Below are 13,528 nucleotides of genomic sequence, written 5' to 3'. Positions count from 1 at the left end.
CTGCACAACAACACAGTGCAACAAACACAGAATAATCCACAACACAATGTAACAAATACACTGCACAACAACACAGTGCAACAAACACAGAATAACCCATAACACAATGTAACAAATACACTGTACAACAACACAGTGCATCAAACAACACAGAATAACCCACAACACAATGTAACAAATACACTGCACAACAACACAGTGCACCAAACAACACAGAATAACCCACAACACAATGTAACAAATACACTGCACAACAACACAGTGCATCAAACAACACAGAATAACCCACAACACAATGTAACAAATACACTGTACAACAACACAGTGCATCAAACAACACAGAATAACCCACAACACAATGTAACAAATACACTGCACAACAACACAGTGCACCAAACAACACAGAATAACCCACAACACAATGTAACAAATACACTGCACAACAACACAGTGCATCAAACAACACAGAATAACCCTCAACACAATGTAATAGATAACACTTTCTAGAACATCTTAGGCTGCGTTCACACGGCCGTCTAGACCCGTCCTGTTCTTCTCCCGTCAAAATTTAAAAAACGGACTAAAAAAAAAAAACAACAAATGCAAATGGATGTTATCTATTTGTATCCATTTGGAACCGTTTTTGTACAGATAATAAACCCAAAAAATTTTTTTTCTTTATTCTGAGCTCAAAAGTAAAAAAAACAATCAAAAACGGGATGCAAACGGATGACATTAAAGGCTCATCTGTTTTCCATAGACTTCAATGTTAAATTTACTGTATCCATTTCTTCTTCCGTTTTTTGGACGGAAGAAAAAATACCACATGTGCCGTTTTTTTCTGCGGTAAAAAGAACGGAAATGAGCGCAAATAGGTGCAAATGGATTGTAAAAAAAATCCCATTGACATGAATTGGATTTTTTTTTAAACCGTTTTGAATCCGTTTACAGCCTGCAAGAACGGAACCGAAACGGGGATAAAAAAAACGGGGACAGACGGCCGTGTGAACGCAGCCTTAGAATATGACAGATATCTCTGTATAAAATCTGTTACAGTGTATTCCGTAATCCCGTGTGAAAGACATCACAATGGAACCAATCAACTGGCTCCAGAAAGTTAAACAGATTTGTAAATTACTTCTATTAAAAAAATCTTAATCCTTTCAGTACTTATGAGCTGCTGAAGTTGAGTTGTTCTTTTCTGTCTAAGATGCTCTCTGATGACACCTGTCTCGGGAACCGCCCAGTTTAGAAGCAAACCCCCATAGCAAACCTCTTCTACTCTCTGCAGTTCCCGAGACAAGCAGAGATGTCAGCAGAGAGCACTGTGGTCAGACAGAAAACAACAACTCAACTTCAAGCATGTCGGTTTTTACTAATGTCCGCTATTTTTTACGGTGCATGCACTCATTTTTGGTCCGGTGAAAAACCGGACGTTAAAATTTAATGGGGTATTCCAGGAAAACATTTCTGGCTCCAGAAAGTTACACAGATTTGTAAATTACTTATATAAAAAAAATCTTAATCCTTCCAATAATTATCAGCTGCTGAAGCGGAGTTCTTTTCTGTCTGACAACAGTGCTCTCTGCTGACACCTCTGTCTGTCTCGGGAACTGCACAGAGTAGAAGAGGTTTGCTATGGGGATTTGCTTCTACTCTGTGCAGTTCCCGAGACAGGTGTCATCAGAGAGCACTTAGACAGAAAGGAACAACTCAACTTCAGCAGCTCATAAGTACTGGTCGTGTCCTAGGAAAAGGGGGAGAAATAATTAAAGGGGTACTCCGCTGCTCAGCGTTTGGAACAAACTGTTCCGAATGCCAGAGCCGATAGCTCGTGACGTCCTAACCCTGCCCCCTTGTGACATCACAACCCGCCCCCTCAATGCAAGTCTATGGGAGGGGGCGTGACGACTGTCACGCCCCCCTCCCATAGACTTGCATTGAGGGGGCGTGACGTCACAAGGGGTGGGGCTATGACGTCGAGCGCTCGGCTACAGCGTTTGGGAAGGTTTGTTCCGATCGCTGAGCAGCGGAGTACCCCTTTAAAGGGGTACTCCACCCCTGGCATCTTACCCCCTATCCAAAGGATAGGGGATAAGATGTCAGATCGCCACGGTCCCGCTGCTGGGGACCCCCGGGGATCGCCGCTGCGGCACCCCGCCATCATTACTGCACAGAGCGAGTTGGCTCTTTGCGTAATGACGGGCGATACAGGGGCCGGAGGCAGCGTGATGTCATGGCTCCGCCCCTCATGACATCACGTCCCGTCCCCTTAATGCAAGTCTATGGCAGGGAGCATGACGACCGCCACGCCCCCTCCCATAGACTTGTATTGACGGGGGCGGGCCGTGACGTCACGAGGGGCTGGAGCCATGACATAACGATGCTCCGTCCCCTGTATCGCCCGTCATTACGTGCAGAGCGATCTCGCTCAGTGCAGTAATGATGGTGGGGTGCCGCAGCGGCGATCCCCGGGGTCCCCAGCAGCGGGACTGCGGCGATCTGACATCTTATCCCCTATCCTTTGGATAGGGGATAAGATGTCTAGGGGCGGAGTACCCCTTTAAGAAGGGGACTTAATGCTTTCTTCCTTATTTGTTGTATACTTACATAACACCCATCTTATACGTTTTGTTCTTATTCATGCAGTTGGCTCCTTCTCTGCCGTTACAAGAAGACTTCGTGTATCATTGGAAAGCCATCACCCACTATTACATAGAGGCGTCCGGTAAGTGAACGCTCCTCCGTGTTGTTGGGTTTGTTGTCTGCGCTGCAGCAGAATCAAGGAGACCATTGTCTATGTGCCCCATTAGAACCACACGAACATTGTATTGGGGGGCCCTGTAGTGGTGACCGCTGTCTGAAAGGAAAGAAAACCTCATTAGAACAGTGGCCCTATGATGTTGTTGTATGGCAGTGTGGCTTCAGCTGTAGCAAAACTTCGGCTGTCCAGGCATGCTGGGAGTTGTAGTTTTGCAACAGCTGGAGGCTCCCTAGTTTGGAAACTCTGCTATAGAACATAGTTGACTTTCATAAGACCAGTGTTTCCCAACCAGTGTACCTTCAGCTGTTGCAAAACTACCACTCCCAGCATACCCGGACAGCCGTTGGCTGTCCGGGCATGCTGGGAGTGGTAGTTTTGCAACAGCTGAAGGTACACTGTTTGGGAAACACTACTTTAGGCCCTCCCTGCCCTTCTGTATCCTTTCTGGGTCCCAACGTAAAATTGTCTACTGTCATGAAATCTGGGTGCAATAGCCTGCACACAGCCATTGTACTGTGGGTATAGCAATGTTTTTACTTAAAGGGGTATTCCAGGGAAAAACTTTTTTTTTAACCCCTTAAGGACCGGAGGTTTTTCCGTTTTTGCATTTTCGTTTTTTGCTCCTTGCCTTTAAAAAATCATAACTCTTTCAAATTTACACCTAAAAATCCATATGATGGCTTATTTTTTGCGCCACCAATTCTACTTTGTAATGACGTCAGTCATTTTGCCCAAAAATCTATGGTGAAGCGGGAAAAAAAATCATTGTGCGACAAAATTGAAAAAAAAACGCTGTTTTGTAACTTTTGGGGGCTTCCGTTTCTACGTTGTACATTTTTCGGTACAAATGACACCTTATCATTATTCTGTAGGTCCATACGATTAAAATGATACCCTACTTATATAGGTTTGATTTTGTCGGACTTCTGGAAAAAATCATAACTACATGCAGGAAAATTAATACGTTTAAAATTGTCATCTTCTGACCCCTAGAACTTTTTTATTTTTCCGTGTATGGGGCGGTATGAGGGCTCATTTTTTGCGCCGTGATCTGAAGTTTTTAACGGTACCATCCATTTGCATTGATAGGACTCATTGATCGCTTTTTATTCATTTTTAAATGATATAAAAAGTGACCAAAAATGCACTATTTTGGACTTTGGAATTTTTTTGCGCGCACGCCATTGACCGAGGGGTTTAATTAATGATATATTTTTATAATTCGGACATTTCCGCACGCGGTGATACCACATATGTTTATTTTTATTTTTATTTACACTGTGTTTTTTTTTTTATTGGAAAAGGGGGGTGATTCAAACTTTTAATAGGGGAGGAGTTAAATGATCTTTATTCACTTTTTTTTTTCACTTTTTTTTTGCAGTGTTATAGGTCCCATAGGGACCTATAACACTGCACACACTGATCATTGTTATCCCATAGGGACCTATAACACTGCACACACTGATCTTCATCATTGATCACTGGTTTCTCATAAGAAACCAGTGATCAACGATTCTGCCGGATGACTGCTCATGCCTGGATCTCAGGCACTGAGCAGTCATTCGGCGATCGGACAGCGAGGAGGCAGGTAGGGGCCCTCCCGCTGTCCTGTCAGCTGTTCGGGATGCCGCGATTAGCCGTGGCTATCCCGAACAGCCCGACTGAGCTAGCCGGGAACTTTCACTTTTAGCCGCGCGGCTCAGCTTTGAGCGCGCGGCTAAAGGGTTAATAGCGCGCGGCGCCGCGCGCGGCGCTGCGCGCTATTAGAGGCGGGTCCCGGCTTCACTATGACGCCGGGCCCGCCATGATATGACGCGGGGTTACTGTGTAACCCCGCGTTATATCAGAAGAGCAGGACCAAGGACGTACCGGTACGTCCTTGGTCCTTAAGGGGTTAAATGTATTTATTTATTTATTTATTTTTTAAATATATGAAGTGGCTCCAGAAAGTTAAACAGATTTGTAAATTACTTCTATTAAAAAAAATCTTAATCCTTCCAATAATTATCAGCTGCTGAAGTTGAGTTGTTCTTTTCTGTCTGGCAACAGTGCTCTCTGCTGACATCTCTGCTTGTCTCGGGAACTGCACAGAGTAGAAGAGGTTTGCTATGGGGATTTGCTTCTACTCTGGACAGTTCCCGAGACACGTGTCATCAGAGAGGACATAGACAGAAAAGAACAACTCAACTTCAGCAGCTCAAGTACTGAAAGGATTAAGATTTTTTTTTAATAGAAGTAATTTACAAATCTGTTTAACTTTTTGGAGCCAGTTGATTTGTAAAAATAAGTTTTTTCCTGGATAACTCCTTTTAATATTTCGATGAAAGACACTGACGGTCGGATAGCCGTGGCGCGAGGTAAGTGTTGCCACGCCCACCCCCTGTATGTCGGTGCTGGGACTGCTGTGTGATTGACACACAGGTCCCAGCGCATGCGCCCTTCAGCTCACCTTTTTTGGCTGGTTATTATACTCGTGCCCATTATCTTCTCTCTGGTGGAGACGCACGCGCAAGCAGGACAGTTCCCGATACTAGGGGCAGAGAGGAAGCACGCTCGCTGCACATAGCACTGCGCAGGCGCACTGAGGTGGTAGATGGGGGGGGGGAGCGCACATTAGATGAGCTGAAGGGCGCATGCGCTGGGACCTGTTTGTCAATCACACAGCGGTCCCAGCGCTGACATACAGGGGGTGGGCGTGGCGGCGGCTGGGCATCGCGTACCTCGCGCCTCGCCTATCCGACCCTCAGTGGCTTTGATCAAAAGCATTTTTTGTGGTCATGAAAGCCGCCAAATATTAGGTAAAAACATTGCTATACCCCCCACCTGCACACAGTACAAAGGCTGCGCGCAGGTCATTGCACCCGGATTTCATGACAGTTGCGCTTTAATAATGGTTGTATAGATTTTGCTTCGGTTCTCAGTGTTTTGTAGCAGATAACAGAGGAATTAACCTTTTTTTTTTATAATCTATTGTTTTATGTCATCCTTTGGATCAGATGACAAAGCTCCTGTGACAGACACCAACATCCCATCCCATCTGGAGCAGATGCTGGATATTCTGGTGCAAGAAGAAGATGAGCGCGAGTCAGGAGAGACGGGGCCTTGTATGGAATATCTACTACATCATAAAGTTCTGGAGACCCTGTACACACTGGGGAAGGCAGATGTAAGTCCATCTCCATTATGTGTCTGTTATAGTGGAGGATGTATTACCCTGAGGCCAGGGCTGAACCAGGCACCTGTCAGTAATACAGGTAACATGTAATACCTCCCTGTACTGTAGGGGGCGCTACCAGACACCAGTCAGTGCATACACTTCAGTACTACAGGTAAAGAGTACAGAACATTTTATACCTACCTGTACTGTAGGGGGCGCTACCAGACACCAGTCAGTGCATGCACTTCAGTAATACAGGTAAAGAGTACAGAACATGTAATACCTCCCTGTACTGTAGGGGGCGCTACCAGACAACAGTCAGTGCATACACTTCAGTACTACAGGTAAAGAGTACAGAACATGTTATACCTACCTGTACTGTAGGGGGCGCTACCAGACACCAGTCAGTGCATGCTCTTCAGTAATACAGGTAAAGAGTACAGAACATGTAATACCTCCCTGTACTGTAGGGGGCGCTACCAGACACCAGTCAGTGCATACACTTCAGTAATACAGGTAAAGAGTAGTACAGAACATGTAATACCTCCCTGTACTGTAGGGGGTGCTATCAGACACGAGTCAGTGTATACACTTCAGTAATACAGGTAAAGAGTACAGAACATGTAATACCTCCCTGTACTGTAGGGGGCGCTACCAGACACCAGTCAGTGCATACACTTCAGTAATACAGGTAAAGAGTAGTACAGAACATGTAACACCTCCCTGTACTGTAGGGGGCGCTACCAGACACCAGTCAGTGCATACACTTCAGTACTACAGGTAAAGAGTACAGAACATGTAATACCTCCCTGTACTGTAGGGGGCGCTACCAGACACCAGTCAGTGCATACACTTCAGCAATACAGGTAAAGAGTACAGAACATGTAATACCTCTCTGTACTGTTGGGGGCGCTACAAGACACCAGTCAGTGCATACACTTCAGTAATACAGGTAAATAGTAGTATAGAACATGTAATACCTCCCTGTACTGTAGGGGGCGCTACCAGACACCTGTCGGTGCATACACTTCAGTAATACAGGTGTTTTACCAATGTATTGTCCATTCTGATTGGTCAGTTCCTCCGGCCATTCACACGTTTCACAGATCTGGACTGTCCTTTTGTGTTGAGTATTGTTTCAAGTTACAATTGTCCAAAAAAGACCGAAAATATTGTAACCTGAGACCATTGTAATTTGACAATTTTCAAAATCCCTACACATTAGAGTTTTGCTTTTACATTCTGTCAATCTATTTGTCTATTTAGTGTATTTGGTTGGATATTGATTTGCGCCTCTTTGCATTCTATTGCGCCATTATGAGACAATTTGCAACAAAAACTGTAGGAAAACCCTTAGTAAATATTTTAGGACACGGCGCTTCCTTTCAGGGTTTCTTTGCTGCGTTGTCAGTCTTGGTGCAAACTATTGAAAAAAACTATAGTAACACATAACTAAAAAAAAAAAAAGTTGTTCAGTTTAGTGAATTTAATTCCTCACCATAAATATTAATGAGCTGGTTTAGTCAGCTGGTTACATAATAGGATTTGGGTGTTTGTTAGTGTTTACAATGTGTTGTTCTGTCTCCCAGTGTCCTCCAGGTATGAAGCAGCAGGTGCTGGTTTTCTATACAAAGCTTTTAGGAAGGATTAAGCAGCCCCTGCTCCCCCATATCAATGTGCACCGCCCCGTCCAGGTAAGTGGAGACCCACCCTGATCTAATGTGTATATGTGTGTGTATATATATATATATATATATATATATATATATATATATATATGGTGGTTTAGGCCACATTTATGCCTGGAGCTACAGGTCACTCTCCTCCATTTATGAAATGTAGCTCAAAATGGATTGTAAAAATATCTAAGGCTGGGTTCACACCACGTTTTGTTAAATACGGTTCCCGTATACGGCTGGGAGGAGGAGGGGAGGCTTAATCGCGGCGCCCGCACTCAGCCATATTCGGGAACCGTATTTAATGTATGTCTATGAGCCGACCGGAGTGAACCTCTGCTTCGTTTTCGGCCGTATGCGGTTTCCTGACCGTAGGCAAAAACGCGGTCGACCACATTTTTGCCTGCGGTCGGGAAACCGCATACGGCCGAAAACGAAGCAGAGGTTCACTCCGGTCGGCTCATAGACATACATTAAATACGGTTCCCGAATATGGCTGAGTGCGGGCGCCGCGATTAAGCCTCCCCTCCTCCTCCCAGCCGTATACGGGAACCGTATTTAACAATACGTGGTGTGAACCCAGCCTAACCAATATAAAAAAGACTTGTGTCACTTCATCATCTTCTGCACATATTGTGGGAGTGTGATGCCATTAAAGGGGTACTCCAGTGGAAAACTTTTATTTTTAAATCTGGTGCCAGAAAGAAACAGATTTGTAAATTACTTCTATTAAAATAATCTTAATCCTTCCAGTACTTATTAGCGTCTGTATACTACAGAGAAAATGCTTTTCTTTTTGGATTTCTCTTCTGTCATGACCACAGTGCTCTCTGCTGTCCATTTTAGGAACTGTTCAGAGCAGCATATGTTTGCTATGGGGATTTTCTCCTGCTCTGGACAATTCCTAAAATGGACAGCAGAGAGCAATGTGCTCGTAACAAAAGAGAAATCCAAAAAGAAAAGCATTTCCTCTGTAGTATACATCCCCTAAAAAGTACTGGAAGGATGACGATTTTTTAATAGAAGTAATTTACAAATCTGTTTAACTTTCTGGCACCAGTTGATTTAAAAAAAAAAAAAAAAAATAATAAGATTTCCACCAGAGCACCCCTTTAAACAATTATGGGATCAGATCTTTACACTGCTATGTACTACCATAAATGTATCATGTCAATGGGGACAAGAAACAGCCTTGTTGCATATGGGTATAAGGGACGAAAATATATAAATTAAAACTATACTAGTGCATTTCCTCTCTGTCGCTAAATCAAAAATAGCAGGCAAGTGGAAAACTAAAGAACTCCCCAATGTAAAACATATCATCAACGAAACTCACTCTAATTGTTTAAAGGGGTACTCCGGTGGAAAGCGTTTTTTTTTTTGTTGTTTTTTAATAAACTGGTGCCAGAAAGCTACAGATTTGTAAGTTACTTCTATTAAAAAATCTTAATCCTTCCAGTACTTATTAGCTGCTGAATACTACAGAGGAAATTATTTTCTTTTTGGAACACAGAGCTGTCTGCTGACATCACGAGCACAGTGCTCTCTACTGACATCTCTGTCCATTTTAAGAACTGCACAATACAGGAATATAGGTGCACTACTGTGGTAGATGTATACAATGACATTGGCTATCCCTCAACACTGATGTTAAAATTGAGACATTCGCCAGTGTATCCTTATATGAAGGACACACCAGAGCCCGCACACCAACGCCAAGGTTTCTCAAATAGCACAGGACATAACGCTAACCTACCTGTGCGTGATAAGCAAAACAGGGGCCAGTGTGCAAATACGGCCACATTAGGTCGAATCACAGAGTCCTCCCAGGTACCCTCCAGCGTGGCTAAACACACATACAATGGGAGGAGGGAGGAAAGCTGCAATCCCCACCCAAATTGCCTAATATAGGTGCATGGCCTCACAGGTGCTACCTTCATGCTGCCTGGAAAATGTTCCTGGCGCATTACATATGGAGTTTACACACCTCTAAGTATAAAATTTAAACAACAACAAAAAACATGTGGTTTTGCTTATCACGCACATGTAGGTTAGCGTTAGGTCCCGTGCCATTTGAGAAACCTTGGCGTTGGTGTGCGGGCTCTGGTGTGTCCTTCATATAAGGATATACTGGCGACTAGGAGGCTGACACTAGGCATAACAAAAAAGGGTCGGCTCCTCCCAGCAGGATATATCCCACCTACTGACTTAGAGACACTCAGTTTTAGCTTAGTGTCCTAGGAGGCAGCACAGGTCTGGGTTTCTCCAGACCTGGTCTATTTTATTTTTTTCTAGTGTTAGAGTTTAGATTTTTTTTCTCCTTTTTAGTTTTTTCTAGGTAGGGGTGACAGGAGCATGGCTCTGCCTGATTTCCCCGCATGCGACTGAAGGGCACGGTTCCATAGAGTATGGTCCGTTAACCCTTCCTCACCACCGGCCAACACCTGGTTGTACCTGGGGTCCGGGTCACCTATTGCCTCTCGCCGCCCCGTTTATTGAAGCCTGGCATGATGCAGTTGGCCTAGACTGGTGAAGACTTCTGGGGAGAAGACTTCTAGGGAGGTAAGTATATCTCTATAGTTAGGTAAGTATGCTCCTTCTCCCCCCAGCACCCCCACTCACCCACCTCATCCCCACCCTGGGGCCCCTCAGGGGTTAATGATGGACTACCCTTTATTAAAACTTTTGGAGGGGCCTTTTTTAGTGGGGCCTGCGGGAGGGGGCACTTTTGGGGGCCTGCGGCTGTTTTCTACTGTGCAATATCTGGCCGCTACTGCGGCATGTTTGTATCTTCCGGCAGCCGTCCCCACACTTGGGAGACCGCTGCCGGCTTTCTCCTTCCTCTGGGCGGCATTTGCGGGTGTCCGACCTGGGACCTGCTCGCTACTTTAGTCCGGCTATAAGTTTCTTCGGCAGCCGTCCCCACAGTTGGGAGACGGCTGCCGGCTTCTCATACCTCAGGGCGGCATTTCAGGGCGTCCGGCCGGGGCCATGCCGCTACTTTAGTCGGCGGCTTTGGCCTGGTCCCAGCCACACGTAGCCCCGCCCCCTAATTTCGCGCTCAATTGAGTGCAGCTCACGCAAGAGGAGGGCATGTTCGGCCTATCCGGAGGCAGCGCGGGCACGGCAGGCGTTTTTCAGCCTCTCCCATGCTAGCGCACGCGTGGAATCTCCGGTGTTCGTCACTTCAGACGCCATCATCCAGTGTCCATTCGTTCCTGCATGGCCGTACTGGGCAGAATGGTGGTGGCCATGGTGGCGGTTCCGTTTGCACAGTTCCGTTGCCGCCCGCTTCAGTGGGCCATTCTGTCCATCTCGGACGGATCCCCCCTGTCCTTGGATCACCGGATCCGTCTGCCCACCTCGACTCGCCAGTCACTTCTTTGGTGGCTCCGCTCTCCTCTCCTTCTGAACGGCCGCTCGTTTCTACCGTTGAACTGGCTGGTACTGACGACGGATGCGAGCCTTCTCGGTTGGGGGGGTGTTCTCATGGACCGGACGGGACAGGGCCGGTGGTCCCCTCAGGAAGCCAGGCTTCCTATCAATGTCCTAGAGATCCGGGCAATTTTCCTTTGTCTCCGTCACTGGGAGTCCCTTCTCCAGGGTCGCCCAGTTCGCATTCAGTCGGACAACGCCAGGGCCGTAGCGTATGTAAACCGCCATATCAGTGATTCACATCCCGGGGGTGGATAACTGGGAGGCGGACTTTATTAGTCGCTCCTCTCCCAATCCCGGGGAGTGGTCCCTTCACCCGGAGGTGTTCGAGGCCATTTGCCATCGCTGGGGGATTCCGGACGTGGACCTCTTTGCGTCCCGCTTAAACCGGCAGGTTCCAACCTTCATGGCAAAGTCCAGAGATCCTCTGGCTCTGGCCGCGGACGCCCTCGTCATCCCCTGGTCTCGGTTCACTCTCCCGTATCTGTTTCCGCCTCTTTCTCTCCTCCCCCGGGTGCTCAGGAAACTCAAGGCAGAAGGCGTCTCGGCCATCCTTGCGGCTCCGGATTGGCCCCATCGCTCTTGGTACGCAGACGTGGTACGGCTTGTGGCGGACGTTCCCTTTCGGCTGCCAGATCGCCTTGATCTTCTTTCTCAGGGTCCTCTTTGCCACCCCAATTCACAGCCGCTGCGTTTGACGGAATGGCGGTTGAAACCGCGTTGTTGAAGGCTTGCGGTTTCTCCCCTGGGGTTATTCGCACTATGCTCAGGGCGCGTAAGCCGTCCTCGACTAGGATTTATCATAGGACTTGGCGGGCCTATTTTCAGTGGTGTGAGGACCGCCCTCTTTCTCCGCTTCGTTTTTCTCTGCCGAACCTTCTGGCGTTTCTGCAGTCGGGTCTTGAAACGCGTTTGGCTCTTAGTTCTCTTAAGGGTCAAGTATCGGCGCTGTCTATTTTTTTCAGCGACCTCTAGCTTCCAACTCGTCTGTTCGCACCTTCCTCCAGGGAGTAGCTCACGAGAGTCCTCCCTACAGGTCTCCTACTCCCCCTTGGGACTTGAATTTGGTCCTGAGTGCCTTGCAGTCCGTTCCGTTTGAGCCTATCCGCGACATTTCTCTTTGTTTCCTTTCTTGGAAAGTCTCCTTTTTGGTAGCTGTGACCTCGATCTGACTGGTGTCTGAATTGGCAGCTCTTTCTTGTCAACCTCCCTTCCTGATTCTTCATCAAGACAAGGCAGTACTTCGGCCAGTTCCTTCTTATCAACCGAAGGTGGTTTCGTCCTTTCATCTGAACGAGGATATCGTTCCTCCTTCCTTCTGCCCTGCTCAGTCTCATCCCAGGTAGCATTCTCTCCACAATCTGGATTTGGTCCGGGCCTTGCGAGTTTACCTCAAGGCCACCTCTTCCATGCGACGGTCGGAGTCGCTGTTTGTCCTTCCGGAGGGCCGACACAAAGGTTTGCCGGCTTCTAAGGCCACCATCTCCAGGTGGATCCGGTCTGCCATTTCTGAAGCATGTCATTCCAAGGGGAAGGATCCTCCCTTTCGGGTTACGGCTCACTCCACTCGCTCTGTGGGGGCCTCTTGGGCGGTCTTTAACAGGTCTTCGGCCCTACAGGTGTGTAAGGCGGCCACTTGATCTTCGGTGCACACGTTCACCAAGTTCTACCAAGTGCACACTTCTGCATCCGCCAACGCCTCTTTGGGGCGTAAGGTTTTGCAGGCAGCGGTGGCTCTGTCGTCCGCTTGATTCCGGGTTGCATTATTTTTCCCGCCCCGGGGACTGCTTTGGTATGTCCCACGGTTCCTGTGTCCCCCAATGGAGCTGAATGAGTAGGTGGGATATACCCTGCTGGGAGGAGCCGACCCTTTTTTTTTTTTTTTGTTGTGCCTAGTGGCAGCAAGATATACCCACGGTTCCTGTGTCCCCCAATGGAGCTTCTGAGAAAAAGATTTTACGGTAAGTGTAAAAAAAAAAAATCTCCTTTTTAAATTATTTCTACTCTGCTTGGGGTAAATGGCTTGAGGTTAAGCCATTATAGGAAAATTTGAATACGTTCTGTTCTTTGGGGGAGAGGGAAAAATAATGATAGAAGGGGCAAAACCCAAAACCGCAAGAGACTGGACAAGTGAATCATTTGATTACCTAATAAACTATTAAAATAATTAATAACCTTGATAAGGAATAGATTATTAACCCTTCTCTCTCCTTCTGTTCTTTTCCCTTTTTCGTTTGGTTTTGCTGCATTTTTGTTATCCCTTTCTTGTGTGTTTTTGTGTATATGTTAAAAATCAATAAAACATTTTAAAAAAATAAAATAAATAATTAAATAAAAACTTGTGTCTCTAGGACAGTGGTCTCCGAATTGTGGACCCCCCAGCTGTTGCAAAACTACAGCTCACAGCATGCCCGGACAGCCGTTGGCTGTCCGGGCATGCTGGTAGCTGTAGTTTTGCAACAGCTGGGGGTCCACAATTCGGAGATTGCTGCAGTA

At 46.6% G+C, this 13,528-nt stretch overlaps 1 protein-coding gene across 1 annotated transcript in view; it reads left to right on the top strand.

Annotated features, from left to right (window-relative positions):
• FHIP2A (FHF complex subunit HOOK interacting protein 2A) overlaps positions 1–13,528 on the top strand; it is a 64,779-nt gene that overhangs the window by 15,245 nt on the left and 36,006 nt on the right. The window contains exons 2-4 of the mRNA XM_056530898.1: positions 2,650–2,728; positions 5,761–5,930; positions 7,511–7,615. Coding sequence (XP_056386873.1) covers positions 2,650–2,728; positions 5,761–5,930; positions 7,511–7,615 — 354 coding nt within the window. The remainder of the gene's footprint in view (positions 1–2,649; positions 2,729–5,760; positions 5,931–7,510; positions 7,616–13,528) is intronic.

The sequence above is a fragment of the Hyla sarda genome, chromosome 7, assembly GCF_029499605.1.
Source record: "Hyla sarda isolate aHylSar1 chromosome 7, aHylSar1.hap1, whole genome shotgun sequence".
Classification (NCBI taxonomy): domain Eukaryota; kingdom Metazoa; phylum Chordata; class Amphibia; order Anura; family Hylidae; genus Hyla; species Hyla sarda.
This window is presented reverse-complemented; position numbering and strand designations above follow the sequence as displayed.